The sequence below is a fragment of the Amblyomma mixtum genome, chromosome 1, assembly GCF_055824585.1.
Source record: "Amblyomma mixtum isolate Tamu chromosome 1, ASM5582458v1, whole genome shotgun sequence".
NCBI classification, from domain to species: domain Eukaryota; kingdom Metazoa; phylum Arthropoda; class Arachnida; order Ixodida; family Ixodidae; genus Amblyomma; species Amblyomma mixtum.
Genome location: NC_143012.1, coordinates 48,353,925 through 48,377,421, shown reverse-complemented (window position 1 = coordinate 48,377,421; position 23,497 = coordinate 48,353,925). Strand labels below are relative to the sequence as shown.

Genomic DNA, 23,497 nt, shown 5'->3' with positions numbered 1-23,497 from the left:
AGTGCATCTCGGTCTCGGCGTGACGTCACCACACTGCCGACAACGGGGGCTAAAAGCATTTCATGCTTAAAAACAGACTGACACACAATCAATGGCGACGATGTATAAGATTGATGCAGAGTTGTATCTGCTAGCATTGCAGTTCCTGCTGTGTGACCCATCTGCGGTTTCACTGAATTCTGGTAATGGCGCTTGGCTGCTGGACCGAAAGACGTGGGTTCGATCCCGGCCGCGGCGGTCCAATTTCGATGGAGGAGAAAGTTTAGAGACCTGTGTAGCGTGCGATGTGAGAGCAAGAGCCCCAGGTGGTAGAAACTTCCGGAGCTCTTCACTACGGCGTCCCTCATAGCCTGAGTCGCTTTGGGACGCTAACCCCCCCTAAAACCAAACGAATCACGCGTCTTTTGTGACCGGCCCTGCGGAAGACACCGGAGTGCAGCCGTGACACGTGCTGAGATCGCGCCCAACGAGCGGCGGCGTTCCGTGCAGTGCACCACAGCGTTTCATCGAAGGCACATCGGAGAGAGCTGGATGATTGAGGAGGACGCACCAGGGCGTCGAACGCGTTTAGAGATCACGGCATCCTCCGCACTCGCCAGCTCGACGCCTCGCTTCGCTTTTCTTTCCTTAAAAATCTTTTTTTTTTTTTTTGTCACCAGCACGTACATGTCTCGGAAGGCAAGGAAATTGCACGGGTCTGCCTACTGGCTCGCACTGAGCCACAAGAGCCGTCACGTGCGGAGGAGTTGAAAGATATGAGAGGAGAGGAGAGTGAAAGAACAGACGCGCGTGGCAACAACCGCCTCCTCCGCCGAAGCGATGGTGTCGCCTGTGACAGATGCCCCCCATCCCTCCTACCATTGCAGCCAACTCGCTCGTCTCTCGTGCACACGCAAAGAACTAATAGATAAAAAGCGTGTTAGGCCATTGGTTGGGCAGATGACAGCGTTCGCCAAACGCTGCGAGCATCCGGTCGCAACGCTTTTACTGTCTATTTTTGCTTTGTTTTTTGTTTTGTTTTTCCACCGAGCCCCGCGTGGACACCGTGCAGCGCGTAGGTTAGCTGTGGCCTCTTTCGGAGCTTGCAACGAACGCTCGTTTTAACGGGCCTCGCATAACCAGGGTTTCGGGCGACGGGCTTTGCGAGTCTCGCTAGAATTGTTTTTTGGCAAGTACTAAGGTTGTTGAAAAAGGTTTGGTTTGGTTTATGGGGGTTTAACCACCCAAACCGACTCGGGCTATGAGGGACGCCGTAGTGAATGGCTCCGGAAATTTCGACCACCTGGGGTTCTTTAACGAGCGCTGACATCGCATAGTACGCGGGCCTCTAGAATTCCGCCTCCATCGAAATTCAGCCGCCATGGTGGGCGTCAAACCCACGTCTTTTGGGTCAGCAGCCGAGCGCCTTAACCACAGAGCCACCGCGGAGGCAGGTTTGCGGAAAAGATTCGGTAAACTTCGCTCCTTAGAGGCCTTGCTGTCTTTGATGCGGCATCAGGAATCTGACAAAGTCAAACTTATAAACAGTACCAAATGTCACTTTAACTCCCTTCGCTCGGTAAGCGCCATTTTTCACCGAAGTTGCAAACCTAAGATTCACGGTGCTCTTCAATACAGAGGATCCTTCCGAAATGTCTTTAAAAATTACCAGGGAGACTGAACACAGTTCTTCCCAAGGGTTTTTTTTTTTTTCATCCTTCGATCGAACGAAAAGCCCGCCACTCCTATCATGCAGTTCCTTGCACACAAGGTGAACAGTCAGAGTGTCATCTCTAGCATGTTACACTTGCTGTACGCTGCTTCCTGACATAAAAACACAGTGTCTAATATTCTACGGCATCAATTTAAATTGTTAGGCAGGCAATATTGGACAATTGTAAGACACTGCCGTAGAAATATCGAAGGTAATTAAATTGCTCTCATTCGCAGCACAATCTTCCTTTTCAACTTCTTCCATCGTTCGAAACGACTGGCTGACTGCCATATAAAAACAGTGGGGAACGTTTCTGACGGTAGCAAAAAAGTTCACTAGGAAATGCGACCCTTACGAAGATCTCAACGGATATGTTGACCGCTATAGAGGAATCTTACGGTAAAGGAAAAGATTACTTGTCCAGAATTCCCGGGCCTGATTAGAGACGTCTGCCCAAAGCGCAGAACTTTTCGTCGGTGCCTTACGCCTGGCGCTAAAATTTAGTCGTGAATATAACAAGTGATTTTGCTGAAATTCCTTACATCGGTTTACCTTTTCAGCACCGGAATTGTTCTGACTCGAAAATATGGCGGCCCTTTTTTCTTTCTTCTTTCACTCCCTCCCGCTCGTTCGTCTTCGAAGCTGTTCGGCGTCCATGGAAAGAGCGGCAATTTACAGCTCCTTTCCTTTATTGACAAAACAGGCTCCTTTGTGCATTTTAAGGCGCAAGCCTTTAATGCCTCATAATGCCGTTAGCAGCCGTGTCGGCAGATGTGTCATGACTAGCCAGTCATGACTGGTTAGTCATTAGTCATTAATCACTCCTCAATATTTAGTCATGACTGGCTAGTCATGGCAAGTTAGTCATTAACCAGTCATGTCTAGTCATGACAAGTTAGTCATTAACCAGGCATGAGTAGTCATGACTGATTAATCATGACTTGTAACTCATTAAGCAGCCATAACTAGTTAGTCATGACATGTTCGACATTAACCTGTCATGACTAGTTATGACTGGTTATTGACTGGTTAGTCATGACTGGTTTGTCATGCCTGGTTAGTCATGACTAGCTAATCATTCACCAGATATGACTAGTTCGTCATTAACCAGTCACGACTAGTTAGTCATAACTAATTATTCATGACTAGCTAGTCATTAAGCAGTCATCAAACTAGTCATGACTGGTTACTCATTAACCAATCATGACTAGTTAGTCAATAACCAATGACTAGTAAGTGATGTGTCATGACTGATTAGTCATGACCCATGACTTACTAGTCATGATAGGTTAGTCACGACTAGATAGTCATTAACCTGTCATGACTAGTCATGACTGGTTAGCCATTAGTCACAGTTAGTCACGACTAGTTAGTCATAACTAATTAGTTATGACTAGCTAGTCATTAAGCCGTCATCAATTAACTAGTCATGACTCGTTAGTCATTAACCAATTATGACTAGTTAGTCAATAACCAATTATGACTAGTAAGTCATGGGTAATTAGTAATGACCGATGACTTACTAGTCATGATTCGTTAGTCATTACCAGTCATGACTGGTTAGCCATTAGTGACAGTTAGTAATGACTGGTTAGTCATGAATAATGGCTGATTAGTTATGTCTAGTTAGCCATAAGCCAGTCATGACTAGTTCTGACTGGTTAATGAATGGTTAGTCATGACTAGCTAGTCATTAATCAGGCATGACTAGTTCGTCATTAAGTATGATGACTAGTTAGTCATCAACTAATTAGTCGCGACTAGCTAGTCATGAACCAGTCATCAATTAACTAGTCATGGTTACTTAGGCATTAATTAATCATGACTAGTAAGTCATGGGTCATGTCATGACCCAATTAGTCATACCTAGCCAAACCAAGACGCCCCATAGCCGCATCGTGTGCGCCAACAGCCCTGCGGCCGAAGTTGCGTGGAAAGGCTTTCGCCTCGCGCACTTTAGCCTCGTCAATGTGGCACCTGAATTTTTTTTTCGTAGTTATACCGCAGCATTTTTTTTTCGGAGCGCTTCCCACTCCAAAATCGCTGCAACCGTGGCCTAACATCAACAGTGAACATATTATTTCGTTGCATGTTGAGCCCAGCAAGTGGCCGAAATCGAGAGCCCTCCACTACGACACCTATCTCACTCTTTTTTTCGTCCACTCCTGCCTTCCTTCGCGGCGCGATTGAGGTGTCCACCAAGAAGAAAGACATGCGCCATTTTCTTTCCCGAAACAACACTACTCAAACCAGCCGCAGCACGCCTCCATCTCTAAGAACGGCAGCTTCACGGTGCCCGCGAGCCAGTGTAGATACACCGGCAAGCTTGAACCCCAACGCCCTCAATATAACTTCATAGCCGCGGCTTAACACGACATCGAAACCAGAGAGCCATGGTTGCTCCAGCTACGGTTTCTGATACCTACCGTCAAAGGCGAACCCACAGTGATGTCCGAATACACTCTGGAACTTGACTAAATCACACAGGGTAGCCGACGGAGTTTGGGGTACACCTCGAAGCTTAGAGAGCAATAATGACGACTTTCATGTCTGGTCATGCCACAGGAATCTCCTCAAAGGAACAAAAAGCCACCCCGCATAAGGCCCCGTAAGCGGAACACTTTGTTCTTTCAGGGAATATTGAGTTCTGCAGTCGTCTCAACATGCGGGAACACTATAAGAATTGGAAAAAAAAATCAGTGCTAATAAGGAGAAACCGGAACAGGCGCCTGTTAAGCAAACCCCTCGATCGCCCCTCTAACTGAGGTCCAATAAACGTTTTTGCCTGCCTATTCCCCCCCCCCTCGCGGTGGCTCAGCAGTTAAGGCGCTAGTTTACTGAATCGGTGTACGCGGGTTTGAACCTGACCGCGGCGGCCGCGTTGCGATGAAGGCGAAACGCATCAAGCGTCCGTGTGCTGTGCGATGCCAGTGCACGTTAAAGATCCCCAGGTGGTCGAAATTATTCCGGAAACCTCCACTACGGCATCTCTTTATTCCTTTCTTTTTTCACTCCCACCATTTTCTCTTCCCTGATGGTTGTTGTTGTTGTTGTGACTGAGAGAAGGATGAAGAGGAAATTGCACGGGCCTGCTACTGGCTCGAGCCAAGCCACCACCGCTGCCACGTGCAGATAGAGGAGAGTTAAAAGATCAGAGGAAAGAGAAAAAGGAAAGAAAAGACGCGCGTCGCAGCAACAACTGCGTCCGCCGGAGCGGACGCTGCTCAAAAAGAAGCGGCTGAAGCCGCGCTCGCCGAAGCGAGAACAGATACTCCTCCCTTCCTGACGGCGCGGCCCGGGGGTCCACCGAAATACGAGACACAGTTACTGCGTCATTTCCTTTCCTCGAACACCAAATATAAACTTTTCTATGTCCATGTTTGCAATGTTTTTTCGTACCAACGATGTATGGTTGCATCTAAAGGTCACGCATTTCGTGCACCCGTTCTCAATTATTTGCGCAAGCAACAAGAAGAATCAATCATGATTGCAAAGATTTTCACATGCAATGTCGCCTGTCTTACAACATTTGAGGTATTAATAATAACATCTTTATTTCAGCCGTAAGATAACGTTAGATGCAGCCTGTCTTGCGCCAGGCAGACTATGATACCTCGGAACAACCTTCGGCGATCAATTCCGCAGTTTTATGTAATATTTCAGAGCGAATGTTGTCACTTCACAGCACTAATTACCTGCATCTTTCCGTGTTTCACAGAGAAAGTAATATAGCTTTTTATTTTGCCTCGAAATTGCAGCCGTCCCCGCCATACGGTTCCGCTGACACATCGCATTGAAATTTCATTCCGTGTCTTTTTTTTTAGGCTTCGTCGATATCTTTAACCTATTGACCAACCATCAGACACCATGGCGCTGAGAAACGCAATTTTCTTTAAATAAAGAAAAATATTTTTAATTCAAAAACAATCGTCGATTTCCAGAACTGTCGCAAAACCCGTCTCCAAACACCCGTTAAAGTTGCACGGAACAAAACGCAGACCATCGAAATCAGCGTTCATTCCCATTCCATATATGGGCATGGCTCCCTCGCGCTGGTAAGGTGTCCACCTATAGAGTTCAACGATAGCGCTCGGAACGTTAATGAGCGAGGCTTGCACACGCCCGGGAGGAGGGAAAAGGAACGCGGGGTGTCGTCTGCAAAGCCGGGCTAGAAGGCAGGTAGAAGAGGGAAAGGAGGGAAGACACCTATATATGGAATTGTTCACAGAGAGAGTCCTCATAGCTTCACGGACTCTACGGTTGACCGCTGATACGTCTCCGATTTGGTACCCTTGTCTCGCTGTTTACGGATTCGGAGACGATGGACGACGATGACAGGACATGGGACGGCGACGACTACAAACCGACGAAAAAGCGGAGGCAATTGTCTTCGGCCAGAAAGCCGAAGCGTAGAGAGCGAAGACCAGCCAAGCCTCGCGGTGAGTGATGCAGGACGGCCAGCCGCCATGTTGACCTACTTTCTCGTCCTCCGCGGGCCGTCAAGGTCACCGGGACCGGGCCGCGCTAAGCCTATCTGTACGGTGTCCGCAGTTCACTGTATCCGCGGCGTGTTATTGCCCGTTTCGCGCTTTGCCGCGGTTATTTAGGCGCGGCTCTTATTGGCGCTCGCTCGCGCATTTGCGCGGGTGCTTGTGATGGTATTTCACTGGCGCCCGCTCAGCTGAGCGAGTTCGCGAGGGCTCGCATGGCGCGAGCCATCACCCGCTCAGCGAGGGCGCGTGACGGCCGTGGTTCTTCGAACATGGCGTGAAGATGTGAGGCCGCCATGTTTGGCGCACCGGGCAGGCATAATTTTTTTTTTGTTCACGCGAGTTTGGCCACGTTCTGCATTAGTTTGTATAATATTATTAGTTTTGGTCATATTGTGACGTGACTTATTCGTTAAATTTAGTGAAGGACGCTATTTAGTTTGATTTATTTAGTTATTTGATTTATTTTTCTGGTTCATTGATTGGTTGGTTGGTTCATTGAGCGACTGAATGAATCATCACTGACTTATTCGGCTGATCGTGTCTAATAATTTATCGATTCATTGATTGATTTTATTGATTAGTTGAGTGATATTATTGATATACTGATCGACTGATTGATTGGTGCGCGTGGCGCTAGCCATCCCCTGCTCAGCGAGGCCGCCTGACGGCCGTTCTTCTTCGAACATGGCGTGAGGATGCGAGAGCGCCATGTTTGGCGCACCTGGAAGGCATAATTTTTTTTTGTTCAGCGGGATTGACCGCGTTGTGCATTAGTTTGTGTATTATTACGTTTGGGCAGATTGTGACAGGATTTATTCGTTAAATTTAGCGAAGCACGCTATTTAGTTTTCATTTATTTTCCGGTTCAATGAGTGATTTACTGAGTCATCACTGATTTATTGGCTGATCTATCGTGTCTAACAATTGATCGATTCATTGATTGACTTCACTGATTCATTGATTGATAGTATTGATATGCTGATCGACTGATTGATTGGTACGCTATATAGCATATGGGCAAGGTTAAAAAGGGGCTTGTCCTTGTATTCTTTTTCGTCCGTTTGTATTTTTACACCCCTTTTCAACCATGCATTATTGCAAACTTTTCCGATTTTCTCCCCTTCTTAGCAGATGGTGGTTTAACATTGCATTGAGTCACTCGTGAAACATTAAAAGGTACTGGGAATGATGGTTCTGTCGACCCCACCAGGTGGGAATCAGTCAGCGCTAAACGCCACCTCTTGGGCTCGTGCTCTGACTCAGGCTTGTAATACCAGATTAGAGCAGGCCGGCAAGATCTCCCACTTTTGCGAGCCTACAAGCTTCAGGAACTCGGGCGGGGAGTCTGCTGGACACAAAGCGACGTGGGCCATGAGGAATACGGTGGTGCAGTGGAGGGCCTCGGATAAATATCGACGACCTGGGGTACCTTAACGTGTGCTGGTATCGCACAGTACACGGGCACCATTTGATTTGCCTCCATCGAAAAGCGGCCGGGATCAAATCGCGGTCTTCGGGTCAAGCGGACGAGCGACCTAACCATTGAACCACTGTGGTGGGGCTCATTGATTGATCAATTGATTGAATGTTCCGATTGATTGATTTGATCAGACTCATTGATCGACTCATTAACTGATAAACCACCTGAATGATTGGACGATTGATTGATTCAGTTGATATATTGATCAGCTGACCGACTGATCAGTCAGTTGACCGATTAATAAGTAATTTATTGACTTGTCTATTGATTTTATGGGTAATTTAATTCATTCATTGAATTATTGAGTGGACGACTGATTCGTCGATCTACTGATTGATTGAATTTGATATGTTGATCAGCTGACCAATTCATCAATCACTTAACCGATTAGTCAGTTACTTCACTGATTGGTCGGTCACCCAATATACTCGGTGACTGTCTGATTGGTCGATCAACAGATTGATTTAATTGATACATTGATTGAAGTTAATATATTAATTGATTTAATTTACAGATTGATTCATTCTTCCATTGAATAATTGAGTGGTTGGTTGGTCAGTCGATTGATTAATTTCATTTGATGTGCTGATCAACTGGAAGATTAATCAAACGTTTGACAGATTAATTGATCGATCAACTGATCGATTGAGTGACTGCCTGATTAGCCGATCGACTGAATGATTCAATATGTTGGTCAATTGACGGGTTGATAATCATTTGACTCGTTCATTCATCGATCTGGCGACTGGTTGATTGACTGATTTGTTTAGGTTGATATGTTGATGAGTTAACCGATTGATTGATTCATCGACTAATTGATTTATTGATTTACTGATAGCCTGCCTAGGTCCTTATTTAATAAATAATTGGTTTTTGATGAAAGGAAATGGCGCTGTGTCTGCCTTACATATCTAGGTTTGGCTCGGCATTTCGGGTTGTCTCTTCAAAATCGCAAATTTAGACCGGCTGCCTAAGTGAACTTATCAGACTAGGGCTGTGTGAGATTTTGATGAGACATCCCGGGATGCACCAAAGGCAGTTCCAAAGGGTACTTAGCTCTGTTTCTGACCGCGTAAAAATCCCGGAATCTTTCACATATCTTTTAATACAGTTAATGGTATACGGCCGAATACTAATCGGAGAACTGCAACGCCCAGGCGATGTCCGAACCGCAAAAAAGCTGAGTTCTTTGTTACTTTTTATATTAACTTTTTTTTACTATTTCAAATACTGCTTTTATTTTAGTATTGTGTTAATTTAAATAAATGCTTTAGCGCAAATTCCACCGCTCAGTACTTCGTGACTTTAGCTTTATTATTCCCAGCTGCCGCTTTGAGGTCTGCCGCTTTGTTATGTGCCGAATTTGTGTTACTGCAGCGGTGATGATAGTATCGAGCGAGAGGTTTAGTTAAATTGCGGTAGACAGCTATTCTCGAGAATTTGCCCTCAATTTATTTGGCTGGAAAGAGTGTGAATGCATTTTACCAATGCTATATTATAACGATCACTAGTTCGACTCCCGGTGACTGTGGCCGCGTTCCAGCAGTTTATTCACTCTTCTTAGTCGAGAGAAAAAATTGGCAGTGGCTTAGCTCGGCTTTCCCGGATATACTTATCGAAAGCTAAGCCGAGCACCACGACCGGGCAAGCGGTGTGACGTCATACTGAACGGTGGCGGCGGCTCCGCGGCGAGGCGCATGGTGTGACGTCATACCAGATGGCGCCGTGAGCGCGGCGTTCCCCAGCTGCGGCGGTTGCTAGGCAACGGCTCAAGGTCGATCTCTGTGCCTCCTCGGAGCACCGCCACAACGAAATCGCAAGTCGTGGCCGGTGTAGCTTTCGCTACAAAAAAAGAAAGGCTGCCCATATTCTGAGGATCCAGCCTTGCGGACTATATTTCCGGGAATTTCATAGTGCATGTTAGTAATAATATTTACTCGAATTCGAAATCATACCATTAATTTTAGTGTTCAGCGTCGCGCGGCTCAAAGTGGCAGACCTGGAAACTAGAAGCGCTTGTCGAGATTTTATCGGATTTCAAAACTTAGCTTCCCGTAACATGGTTGAGATACACAATACCGCGATTCGGAATTTGGTTATCAGCTTTAAAATGCCCAGTAGAGGGAACTTATGGAACGTCCGAAGGAGAACACGAAAGTTACGGCGCCATCTTCACCCAGCTGTGAGCCAGTACTCATCCCGGTTGCATTGCCAAGAACAATGACATTTGCAGAGAAGTGCTTAGCCCTCACTTCCAGTGAATGAATCCGCATGCCCTTTTCGACCGCCGCCGTAAACAGCCCTCCCACCTTTCTGAGAGCTCCTGAACGGTAGAGAGACGATACCCTAGTGAAAATGGTCTATACAGAGCCTATACACTTCTTATAGACTCTATTGCCTTCCTATAGATATTTCTTTTTGAATATTCATTCTCCATAGAGCGTCTATAGACAAAAGCGTACTAAAAGCGTATGGCCATGTATCTGTATATTGTCTATAGTCTGTATTTGTATTGCCTGTTGAATGTTCCCTAAGATTTGTCTATAGAGAGTTATTAGACTTTTTACACAGAAGTGTATGGACGGTCTATCGACTGTCTAAAGAAATTTTTTTTAAGGATACGGCTCTTACCGTACTAGTTAGAGAGCAGCGCATTTTCTAAAAGTTGGTGAGAAAGAGCTCCTTAGAGCACTGAACCTCTCTCCAAACCTGCCGCACCTGTTATTCTGTTGGGCATATATATTGTGCAAATTTCTTCAATGCCGCACCTCGGAAGTATACCAGGTATTTCGCCTAAGACGTTCAGCAATATTTAAATATAGTGCGACGGGGGCTTCTTTGAGTTAGAAAGGCGATTTTTTCCGGCAAAGCATGGTCATCGGTTAAGCTCCTCTGTATTCAGCAAAGGCGCGTTAACTAGTAGGCTGGTTAACTAATTGTGAATAATCAAATTATTAACTAATACTGTTGGTAACCTTATTTATTGACGAGATATTGTTGCCCACGACCAGTAATATCCATATTAGTTTCTAGAATTTCTAAAACGCAATTAGCCTCGGCACTGTGGTGGAAGAAGTTTTGGCTACTTCGACGAGGTTCGCGCACTGGAGGCGTTGCTTAGTCCGCAGCCTTCACGAAAACGCGAGCATTTCAGCGCGATATAGACAAAATCTGTTGGGCCACAGCGCCGAGGGTAACTAAGTTTTCGAAATTCTAAAAACTGATGTGGCTATTACTCACGGTGAGCTACACGCCTCTAAGTAACTAAGGAGAGTAGTAACAAGAATAGCTGGAAAACGAATTATTCAGTAACAGTTAACCAGCTCACTAGTTAGCAGGTCTTAGCTGTATTCTGACGTGGTACACCGCTCACAGTGCAATGGTAAAAAAAAGGACTCTTCCAACACTAAAATCCTGTTAAAAAAAATGTAAAACATCTTAGGTGATACACCTGGTATATGAGCACAGCCAGCTATTTGGGCCCTGTGTCTACATTTGCCGCCAGTATATTCCGCGCCACAGAGGCCGCTCACATTCACATCGATGCTGACAGCGCCTGTCCTTGAAGGCTGATTTCCCCTCACAGACACCTCTCTTGAGACGAAGCCCATCTCCGGGTGTGGGAGACTTTCCCGGCTGCTAAAAAGGCTCCATGTGCGCAGTCTATGCACAAGGGCTCGATGCCTCCACTCTTTGGTCAGTGGTCCTCATCCTTTCTCATAACATCTGACCCATTGTTGCAAGCTACATCTCTTCGCAAGTCTAGCAAAAAAGAAGCAAGCTGTTGTTTCGCTGGAAAATAACAGGGGATGTCCTATCACTATGGCATCGGCCGAGAATCAGGAGTGGCATACTGTTACTGAGGAGTAAGTGAATGTCCATTGATGGAGAGCAAAGTAAAAAATAGCTGCCGGAAAGTCGAGGCATGAAAGCGTAAACTGATGCAAGAAAACGTGCATTGAAAGAACAAAAAGAACATAACTAACCTTGCGCTGCAGCCGAACGATACCTCTGTCGTTTGTCTAGTAGCCAGTAGCCAAGAGAAGACAGGAACAATGTGATGACATTCACTTCCCGAAAAGAACTTATGACGAAGAGAAATTGTGGTGGAATGGAGGAATTGACTGCAAGGTAGAAACGTTATCGTATCAGGTATGCCCCAGCAGACAATCATGCAAAATCACCAGCGGCCTTCGTGATAAAGATACATTATCCGGTGCGGATCACCTATGGTAGGTGGCGACTCATGGGAGGCTTTCTTGCCTTCGTGGATTAGCAATAGTTTGAGAGCTCGATATCTGCACCGGTAGCCTCAATTTAATAAACGCTACGTGCAAAAAACCCGGCCTACTGGAATGGCCGCTCACGATGAAGGGCCTCCTCTGTTAGCAATTGATGAAGACCTCCAGTGTTGCTCGACTTGTTGCCTATGGTGCTTTCTCGAGAGAAACTTCCCTAACTGATACTAAATAACCAATTCTTTCCTTGCAGCATTTCTTCAACCCGCTTCATTTTGGCACAGTGTGTCGCCGTCACCCTGTTAGAACACCACAGCGCCGGTCAATCGATTTATATACTCTGGTGCTCAACCTCGCTTTATGCTGAAGAGTGGATTTCGCAAGTCTCCGGAAGTTTTATAACCATTCCGATAGGAGAGAAATGCCGCCTTCTAAAGCCTGAAATGAAAACTGCGGCAGACATTACAGGCTTGGCTGGCGTGCTACTTGGACCGTGATGCCATGCGACAAAGACGGAGCTCTACAATGAGCGAGGAGAGGAGCCGGGTTCGCTTCCAGTGTGTCCCGCTCGGTAGGAGAGCATTACGGTACGGCTCCTGATGGTGTGGTATCAAGCGTCCTTGAAGGGTCCTTGTGGGGCATGGTGTGCTGTCTTGTGTTCGACAGACACTTTCTTAGGAGGCCCTAAAACACTTTTCCAACGCCTCGCCACTTAGCATTTTGTTACTCCTGTAGGCTTCACCGTACGTCGCACCGTCGTTGTGGGTCAAGACGGGCTCGGCAGTGCCACTGATAATGCGAGGTTATCATATATGAGCCACCTTGTGGGGAAGATAGCGACGACGCCTTCGAAGTGCTGTATCGAAAAAGATGTCGACGGTCACCCACTGCAAGGACAGGCTGGAGAATCTGAAGCGAAGCTTCGACCGATACTGCTAAAGCGGTTCTTTGGCCTCCTGTATAAATGCAGGTGTCGTCGCCCTAACATAATAACGCTTTGTTGCGCTTCATGATACTGTGAAGTTTATTGAGGAATCTGAGCTGTCAACACGGCGTACGCGTCGCTCCCCTGGACTGCTTAAAGCTGCTTATAAGAAATTATTGGATCATCAAGAAAAGGAGCAAGCGACTAAAGTACACGTGTCTTATTCGTTGAGTTCCTTGTCTCGGGGTGTTCCAAACGTCCAGCTGAGCTTGGATATAAAGCACGAACCGGTTTCAGCATGAAAATGAGGCTACAGCAGAGGTTTCCTCTTGTACAGGGCGTGGCGTGACACGTTGTGCTGATGTCTGGTACTGCGTTTTATTTTGTGGCATTGTCGGTGGCGTGGCGTTTACTGCATGGTGTGTTGCTCTGGCGTTAACTGCGTTCTCCTTGCTTCATTCGTTGCTGAACGCATGGTTTTTGCTTTTTGTTTGCAGTGGGATACACCGGTGCTTTGTAAGGTGGCAATCCAGCGGGAAAAAGTAAAAGCCCTTAAAAATACAGACGAAGTCCTCTCATCTCATCCCATTACCACGTCTCTTTATGAAGGTTATGACGAAACCAGAACTGTTCCGCCTGCTGTAAATTGTTCTAGATCGCACTTGCGCAAACCCGATCTCTCGACACAGTACAAATAGAAAAATATAAAAATTGCCCGAAAAAAATTCCCGCGATGTTCATTTTTTCGTCATGCCCTAGATTGCGCTGTAATTTACAGTCGTTTGATATTACAAAGGACAATCACTCCATTGATTTTATTGAGCCATTCGAAAGAGCGACGAGATTCCTTCCTTGCCATTCTCTTTTTTTATTCGTTAGAAGAGAAAATTGTATATAACGACATGGGCTTTGTCGTCAATTTCATCTAAGTCATGCCTTTCCAAGTCGTAAATGGCGAAATAGACGTACAGATGAATGATCAAAACTGAGCTGAAAATAAAAAGGATAAAATAGGCAGTAACCTGTCCTCTAGCGCTACCTAGAGGACAGCATACTTCGCTTTCACTCCCATCCAGGCGTATTCGTGTTTGCAGCGTAGTGCACGCAGGGTGAAGTGTCCCGCAAACCAACACCTGCTATCCCACCAATTAACGCAGAACGTCCAGAGAGGGCCTGCAGGCAAGAAGCCATTGTGGACGCTGATGAATCCCTCGAGGAACGACCGCGTCGTGGCCGGGGTCGCGCCCCCAGGAGGGCGAGGAGAGAGGATCCAGGACCCTCGGCCGAGGCTCGGGCACCACCGCCAGGGGCCGCGACGGAGGTCGACGACGCCGCCAACGAGGAGGGGCTGCCGGCAGAGGTGATGAGGAGCCGGACACGGCATTCCTCGATCTTGCGTCCGGCTGCGTTGGCATGTATAGCCTTTGTCGAAAATGCGCCGCTCTGGGGCACCTAAGACGTGTAGTGGGGCCCTCTAATACCTTCGGGAGTTCCTAAGGTGGGAACTAGTGAGAACGTGAGTTCCTCGAACCTTGGAGACATTTAGAACGCTTAGGGTGCACAATGAGCCACATTGCACGAGCGGAAGCAGACCCGGTGAGCTGCGTATTCTTGACGTTGTAGCTTTCGCCGGAGGCCGTCGAGTACTGGACACAGTGACGCAGATGACTTGTCCGAACACTCACAAAATATTCGCCGGTCCTTGCGGTAGAGAAGAGTGTGTGTGTGTGTGTGTGATTGTGTGTGTGTATGTGATTGTGTGTGAGTGTGATTGTGTGTGTGTGATTTTGTGTGTGTGTGTGTGTGATTGTGTGTGTGTGTGTGTGTGTGCGCGCGTGTGTGTGTGATTGTGTGTGTGTGTGATTGTGTGTGTGTGTGTGTGTGTGTGTGTGTGTGTGTGATTTTGTGTGTGTGTGTGTGTGTGTGATTTTGTGTGTGCGTGTGTGTGTGTGCGTGCGTGTGTGTGTGTGTGATTGTATGTGTGCGTGCGTGTGTGTGTGTGTGTGATTGCGTGCGTGTGTGATTGCGTGCGTGTGTAGGGGAATCGCGCACGCACGCCCTGAATGACCAACACCGTACCAAATCTGCATGACGTCAGCGCAGGTATAACACTGCACTGCTCTCCAGTCCAAGAGATCAATTAGGCTCAAGCCCGAGGGGATAGCATTTTTATTGACCTTCATGCAAATAAATGCGGCGGTTATTATTGACGACATATACAAAAAGCACTGCCGCGTCATTTACCAGACAAAAAAGTCCTCTCGTAGTGGTCGGGGAAACAAATGAGCTCGCTGGCTCCTTGTGATTTTCATAATGCAGTGCTTACAGCAGCGGGCAACAAACAAATGCCTTACTGAGCGTAGTGGCACGGTTCCTAGCAATTCGCCTAAATCGAAATTCGACCGCCGCGGCCGGGATCGAGCCCGCGCTTTCGGGTCAGCAGCCGACATAACCACTGATCAACCGTGGTGGCGGCATGTGGCAGGTTGTCTCAGATTATGAATGGCACTTTACCAGTATCTTTCGAGAGAAAAGCGTAAAACGGTTGTATCTTACCGGTACTCACTCACGGGAAAGAAATGTGGTGGCTGCCGAAAATGGTTTAGCTTAGTTCAGGACAACGCAGCCAGCTATAAAAAGAAAAATGATGGCTGTAACATTAAGAGATCGGAAGCGGCTGAGTAGGTGAGAGAACAAACACGGGTCAATGACATCCTAGTCGAAATCGAAGAGGAAGAAATCGGCCTGGGGATGCGTAGCACTGGCAGGCAGAAAGCTAGGTGGGCAGTGAGAAGTCTGGGGGGATAGGGGGGCGGCAGCTGGCAAAGGACAGGGTTAATTGGAGAGACATGTGAGAGGCCTATTCCTGCAGAGGGCGTAGTGATGATGATCATGATAGCGTGGCAGTAGCGTCTACAAGAAGTTTATAGACACTGTCTAGACCATCCTCGTAAGGGTACAAAGCTTCCTAATGACAACTTTCTATCCGGTCGACTCATCAGCCTGCCTTCTCACGGGGTGCAGTGTAGCCCCCTGCAGAAAATGTTACCCTGAAGCTCGCAGTGGCTGTTACCGTTCATTGTGCTTCCGATTTGCCCTTGTTTCTGAATGAGCGACCAAAGAAAGGTAAGTTTATTTGATTGACATTCAGCGAAAAATGCTGGGGCTCTCGGTGTTTGCTGGTTCGGGCAGCGCGCAAAGCAAGGACTGACAGATGTGCGGACAATCACAGCGCTGCCAGAACCGACGATGTGAAACCAAGCAGCCATACAGAAGGCGCTTCGTGGTATTTGCTGAACGCTCAGGATACGATCCGCTGATGTTGTGGCGGGCATCGGTTTACTCCTCGCTCATGGTCGCTGTTATACGTGTAGAATATCGACATCGGTCCTGATACGCTTGCGAATTTCTCTGGTACCTCTCCACAGTCTTCATTCTCGCGGCAAAAAAGCGCTCATCGGCTAGTCCCCACAAAAAAAATGGTCTATAGACTGTCTATTGACATCTTATATACACTATTGCCTTCCTATAGTTATATATTTTTGTTTATTCGTGGTGTACAGGCACTGTATAAAAACATTCTACCCAAAGTGCATGGCCATATATATACAGATCTTTTATAGACCGTCCGTAGGTTTGATTTCCCTATAGACTGCTCTATAGGATTTTTCTACAGAAAGGCTATAGACATTACAGGCAAAACGTTATGGAAAGAAATTTTTGCAAGAGCCCTCCTTAAGGGAGCAACTCCCTTAACGACAACCTGAATCCTCGAGAAGGCGGAAAAAAAAAATCGCGGCTCATATCGCAGCAAAGGTCTGAAATCCCTCACGTCCGCTCTTCTCATCTCCGGCGGGCTGATTATGGGAGCAGGTGGGTTGGGTGTGCCATTCCTAGAATCAACGGGTGTTGGTTCGAAACTAACGCCGTCCCCCACCGATGCAGCGCTGGTTGTGCTTCTGCCTCGTTCACGAAATCCTCCGCCAGCCTAAGCCGCTTGGCCGAGCCCTTCCCGTCTCGGCCTGTTGTGACGATAGAATTTTTGTTCATGGCTGCATGTAAGTAACCTAGGCTGCAAGTCAGAACCTGTAGTCTTAGTCTCTCATCCTCGCCTGTGTCCTACGTGCAGTTCAACGAGGCGATGATGGACGAGCTGGCCCAACACTATGTGGACAATATCCTGCCAGACCTCTCTACAGTAATCTCGTCCAGGGACAGGGAGTCGTCCCTGCCCAGCTGCACCTCCCGCGCTCACGGCGACTCGGACGCCGGGCAGCGACGCCGCGGTGAGAGAGACATGCACCACTTTAGAACACAGCTTTCGAGCTCACTAGAGTTACTGTATATAACTACCTAGAGTTTGGTGTAGCCCTCCCAAGTTGCTCCAGAAAGTATCGCAGTCATGCGCCAAAGCCTTACTTATGCTTGCAGCAGACGCTATACCGCGCAACTCGGACGGGGAAATAACCGAGCGATTACCATCCGCAGTCTCATTCCCACATATTTTTCCGTGGACGCTGGTTATATACATAAATATACCGAGTGAAAGCCTTCGCAAAGCTCGTCTCGCTCTGTGGCTTTGCCGCATGACTTGGATGCTTTGTGCAGCCCACAGGCGCTGTCTTCAAGCGGCATATATCGGGCCCTTAACACCAATAATATTCTAACAATGTTCTGTGAGACGAGGTTGACGCTTTTCCTGCTCCAATGGACTTCGACGGTGACGTAAATGAGCCGCGAAGCGGCTCAAAAGCAGACCCTGTGCCCTGAAACTTTTGAGTGACCCTGTACTTTAGAAAGTGCAGCGGTCAACAACAACTGGCGCCATCTGTAGGCCACATTCTGCGTGAGTACGGCGATAGTTAGCACGTGCTGTTTCAAATGCGTTGCAAAGGCCTGTGCAATAGTTTCTCCGCTCCCTTCGACTGATTATGACGGACAACTGAAAATCTGTGCTGTGTGCCCAACGTTCACAACTACTAGCGGTATTTGAGAATGTTCAGCGCCATGCGCCTCGCCGTGGTAGCCACGCGAACTAAAATCGGGCGCTCAGATCGTCTGGACTCACGCGCGGGCAAGTTCATCACCGCAGCCAACGCTGCCAAAATTGAAGGGAGCACTAAAACTCCGCCTTAGGGGTGTGGCATGGTATCTTTAGTCGGTTAATGTCCGTGTATGCTGAATTGGTAATTCCTACTTAAGATCCATAGATGGCGGCGAGTCCTCACATACCACTACCAGCGCAGTGACACAGCAGTTAAATGATGTGCCCCTGCACTGGCAGGTGGCGCTTTCTATCCTAGCCACCAGTCAGGATTTTGCGACCCATGTTGCTCTTCCCGGGCAACCTCTCGCGCATCTGCTGGGGCCCAGCTGAAGCGGTTGCTAGGCAACAAACCCTAGAGGTCGTTTGGTAGCCACACCGCCACGAGCACACGCGACGAGGCGAGCTCGAGTAGTGTTGCTTTCGCAACAAAAGAAAGCTGTGATAGCACCTTGTTCTCGCACAGTGGGCACCGCAGCTGTTTTGCTCTCGCCGCGCGGGTTCGAATACGAGTCGCGGCAAAATTTATTTTCACTGCTTATTTATTCAACGTCAAGGCATCAGCGGCGAAATGGCTTTTGCAGCTTTAGTCGTGATGTAGAGCTTACGCTCTGTAAGGCAATAAGATTGCGATCTGGTTAGACCTCACGGGAAAGTGCCTTAGCTATCTCATTCCATTTTCTACTGTGGGTCGAAAGAACGAGAACTTGTCTGCTTTAGCGAATGTAGAGCTAAAACATTAGGACCGATCGACATGTCGAGTTTGTCTAGCAAATAACGGCGTTCTAATATCATGAGCTCTTCAGACCGAGGTCTACGCCTATTATCTAATAAGTAAGAAAAAAATTACTACCTAAACTTTCTATTTCGAACTTCAGATCGCTTATTACAAGCTGACTGGTTACAAGTTGTACGCGGCTGTTGTTGTGCGTTAATTTTTGCATGGTACTCTCGTTGCTTTAGAAAGTTGTGGCGTTTATGGAAATGCCACATGCACTCTCGGCATGAATACACCTATAAGAGAGTAAACGTGGGAAAGCCGTCTACAAGCGCGTATACCCTTTTATAAAAGGTAGTGCGGTGAAGGACAGCTTGCGCCCTTTCTACTCCTTCCTGTTCAGAGCGTACCCTTGGCTCGGCATTTAAATGTCCCCAATGAGACACGTCTCTCCTTCTGTAGACAGGGCCGCATTTGTGATTCGCGCCCTCCGCCCCACTTAAATCCGGCCACGGAATGAGGCAGATTGACAAACTAAGGAGGGCTCTCTTTAGTTGACGGAAAGAGCGACACGAGCAATGCCTGGCTGCTTTTCGCGTGTGAGGAAACACTTCCGCTCAGCCTCGAAGTGAACTCTAACCATGGCATCACCCGGCGTGGACGGGCAGCTTCTTCAGCGCCCGGCAAGCGTTCCAGAAGCTCCCGCCACATGGCGAGCCCAGAAGACAAGTGCACGGTGCCCAAACTCCCTCCGGGTCCCCTGGCCGAGCTGCTCCCCGCTGGCACCGAAGTTCGCAGGCCTCCGGGGAAACTGGTTCAGCTGGTGGCACAGGTCATCCACGAGAGTCCGCAAAGGGCCCTCCGTGTACAACATGTGTACAAGGCGCTCCAGTGAGTCCTTTGCTCTCTTTCTTTGGGAGGGGACGGGGTTGTGCAGAACTCCGGCTTGAGTGCGAGCAGCGGCTGCTGTAAGGACACTTTTGATTCAGTAAATGCCGGTTCGATTGCCAATTGTGTACCAGTCCATGATCGGGAGAGGCTGGGCAGATGGTTCTTGGTAATCACAAAGTGAACAGGAGATGGGAAAGCATCGGGGTGCTTGCCAACGTTTCGACCAGAGGTCTAGTCTTCCCCAGACGAAGAATTGTTGGCATGCACCCCGGGGCTTTCTCCTTCCTTGTTCACTTTGTGGTAGGTGTACACCGGTGCTTAGGGCGCTGTCATAAGGAACCGTCCTGTTCGCTGCTGTGAGCCTGTGGCCTACACAGGACGCTTTTTACCGCTGCTTCCACTGGAATGGTACAGTCACCTTCCTCACCGTGGAACGATAAACAAACAGCCTTCAGGGTCCATCGTCAATGAGCTTGATTAGGAGCCCGCCATACAAGACCTTTAGGCACAGAAGAATGGTACGTGTGCTGAAGTTGTGTAACTATGATGATGAAATAACTTTATTGGCACCCGTCAAGGAATCAGAGGGCGAAAAAGACGAGTCTTGACCGCCGTCATCTTCCTCCCCTTTCAGCAGGCTGGGATCCCTTGGGATTCAGCGGTGTCCAGGGCCAGACGGATAACTTCTTTTTGTTCTTCTTCTTTCTGGCTGGCCATTAAAGCCTCCCAGGACTCTATATGCCTGTCTGGTTTGTTGTGGCTAGGGCATGTCCACACCATGTGGATCATGTCTGCTATTTCATTACAATGTTTACACCTGGGGTCTTGGATCGCCGGATGCCATCTGCTTAGTGCGAGTGGGTTCGGAAAAACTCCCGCCTGTAACTTTCTCCATATGACCTCTTCCTTTTTGCTAAGGCCCTTGCATGCTCCAGGTAATGTCTGTCTTCCTAATCTGTAATGGCTAAGAATATCTTGGTACGTGTTCAGCTCCTCACTCGTCTGAAGGGGCTCTCTGCTTGACGAGACCGCATTGGGGTCCCGGTGTGTGAGTCCTCGGGCCAATGCGTGCGCTGTCTCGTTTCCCCGGAGGCCCTCGTGGGCAGGAGTCCAAACAAGGTTAATTAGTTCTGCCGGTGTCGGGCCGGCATTCAGAATTTTGACTGCTTCGACAGATACCCTGCCTGCGTTGTAGTTGCGGATAGCCGATTTGGAATCTGTTATAATCACCCTGACATTCCGTTGAGTTAAAGCCAGCGCAATGGCTACCTCCTCAGCCGCTGTTGCATCTCTCTGTTGGGTGCTGCAGCACGAGACTCGGTCTCCGCCCTCCCTGGTTGCTAGGGCTACGAAACCCGTTCTGCCTTCATATTCCGCCGCGTCCGTGTAAACCACGTCCTGTCTATTGGCTAATTTTTTCTGCAGAGCTTTCGCTCTGTCCTTTCGCCTACCCTCATGGTGTACCGGATCCATATTCCTTGGGAGTGGTGGGATTCTGATTTTGTTCCTTATGTCTGTTGGGATATTCTCCGTGTGTTTGAGCCGCGCTCGAGGTTCGAAGCCTAGCTTTTCTAGTATTTTTAGCCCCGAATGGCTGCGTAGGAGTCGTTGTTGTTGCGCTACTCTGGTGGCCTCAATGAGCTCGTCTAGTGTGTTCGAAATCCCCATGTTCAGAATTTTCTGGGTGGATGTGTACGGGGGGAGGCCCAGAGCGGTTTTGACGCCTTTCCTAATTAGGATTTCAATCTTGTTTTTTTCTGCTTTGGCTAGCCGTAGATATGGTGCCACGTATGTGATTCTGCTGATTACAAATGATTGAACTAGTCTTAAGAGGTTCGTCTCCTTCATTCCCGCGTGTTTATTTGCTATTCTTTTGAGTAGCCTACACGTCTGGCTTACACTCGATTCGAGTTTTCGTATCGTTTCGGTGTTCTTACCGTTTGCCTGTATCCTAAGACCCAGTACTCTAATCATCTCTACTGAGGGTATTTTGTCCCCGTTTACCGTTAGCGTTATCCCATGTTCATGGGGCTTTCTTTGTCTCTTTTGTGGGCCGAGGAAGAGCGCTTCCGATTTCTCGGCAGAACATTTGAGTCCTATTTGTTTTAGGTACGACTCAATTTCCTCGATCGCTCTTTGGAGGGTACCTTCGATGTGCGCGTCACTGCCTCTGGTAACCCAGAGGGTGAGGTCGTCCGCGTATATTGTGTGGTTGAGCCCTTCTATACACGTCAATTTATGTGGTAAGCCAATCATTGCAATGTTGAAGAGTGTTGGTGATAGGACCGAGCCTTGGGGAGTACCTTTGTTGCCCAGCCTTATGCCTTTCTCTTCCTTCCCTCCTAGGCTGATTGTAACTGTTCTGTTTGAAAGAAAGTCCTTCACGTAGTTGTATACCTTTCCCCCTACATTTAGAGTTTCTAAGCGTTCTAGTATGGCTGCGTGGTCAACGTTGTCAAAAGCTTTGGCTACGTCAAGGCCGACTATTACTCTGGTATCAGCTGTTTCGTTGTCTAGCACTTGTTCTTTAAGTTGAAGCATAACATCGCATGCAGAAAGATGTGTCCTGAATCCGATCATCGTGTCGGGGTAAAGCTTTTGTTCTTCTAGGAATCTGTTTAGCCTCGTTTGAATAACGTGCTCCATTAGCTTACCTACACATGAGGTAAGCGAAATGGGCCTCAGGTTTTCGAGACTTAGTTTCTTACCTGGTTTTGGAATAAGGACTAGGTTGGCCTCTTTCCACGAAGGTGGGATTCGGCCCTTATCCCAACATTCCTGCATGTACGCTGTTAGGTTTCTAATTGATGCATCATCCAAATTCCTCAGCATGCGATTGCTGATTCTGTCTGGACCTGCCGCAGTTTTAGTTCTGAGTATGTTCAACTCCGCCCTAACCTCTCCGATGGTGATGGGCCCATCGAGAAGAGGATTCTCTGCGCCCTTGTACTCGGGGAGGGGTGTGGGTGGTGTGCACCTTAAGTACTTGTCCCTCACTTCAGAGATTAGTTGATCACTAGTGCCTTCGTATTTATATACGAGTTTCTGTAGTTGTTGTCGTGCCTCATACTTTGTCTTGTCCGGGTCTGAGATGTCTGAGCATTTTCCACGTGTTGGCTTTGCTGATTCTGCGGTCCATCTGCTCGCAGATACTACCCCAGTTTTGTCTGGTTAAGTTCAGCGCGTGCTCCTCGATATCTCTATTCTGTTTGGCTAGGAGCTTACGTATGTTTCTGTTCCCCTTGTTTTGAGCAAGTTTTTCTTCTAGCTCCCTTTTCTTGCGCCACAGGCCTATCATACGCCTGTCTACCTCTTCTTGCGTTTCGTCTGCTTCCACCTCTTCGGTGGCTTCTTTAACTGCCGCGAGAATGTCTGTGCCCCAAGATTCTATGTCCCTGATTACGTCTCGGGTATGAAGGTTCGCCCTGAATAGATCCCAATTTAGCGCTGCGACCTTTTTGGGTTTCGGTGTGGGCGGTCCGTCTTCTACCACGATCTCAATAATTTTGTGGTCGCTTCCTAGGTCCTCCCCCGTGTTACACCACCTTGCCGTGATTTGGCCTCCGGTGAGAGTTAAGTCAGGTGTAGTGTCCCTACTCACGTTATTGCCCTGTCTTGTTGGTTTGATGGGGTCAGTGATCAAGATGAGCTCATTGTGGAGAATACTGTCCCAGAGTTCTCTGCCCTTGATTTGCGTATATTTGTATCCCCATGCGGGATGATGAGCGTTAAAGTCCCCGACAATGACGATAGGGTTTTTGCCCGCTATCTGTTTCGTTTTTGCGAATAGCCTGCCGAAGCCGCAATCCTTTCTCTGTTTCGGAGAGCTGTATACGTTTAAGACGAATAGGCTTTTCTCTCTCCGCTTGCGCGGTATCATTTCGATTAGAGTGTGATCTAATTGGACGTGCCCTGTCTCGTGCTGCAGCGCGGTAACGTTGCGTTTGACAAGGGTGGCAACCTGCGTGTTGTCCCCTCGGCCCGGGTACGATTTGTAACCGGGCAGCTTCGCGTT

At 48.0% G+C, this 23,497-nt stretch overlaps 1 protein-coding gene across 1 annotated transcript in view; it reads left to right on the top strand.

Moving 5' to 3' along the window:
• Positions 1-5,926: 5,926 nt before the first annotated feature.
• LOC149366266 (uncharacterized) overlaps positions 5,927-23,497 on the top strand; it is an 84,301-nt gene continuing 66,730 nt past the window's right edge. The window contains exons 1-2 of the mRNA XM_089549980.1: positions 5,927-6,132; positions 13,987-14,189. Coding sequence (XP_089406106.1) covers positions 6,015-6,132; positions 13,987-14,189 — 321 coding nt within the window. The 5' untranslated portion in view covers positions 5,927-6,014. The remainder of the gene's footprint in view (positions 6,133-13,986; positions 14,190-23,497) is intronic.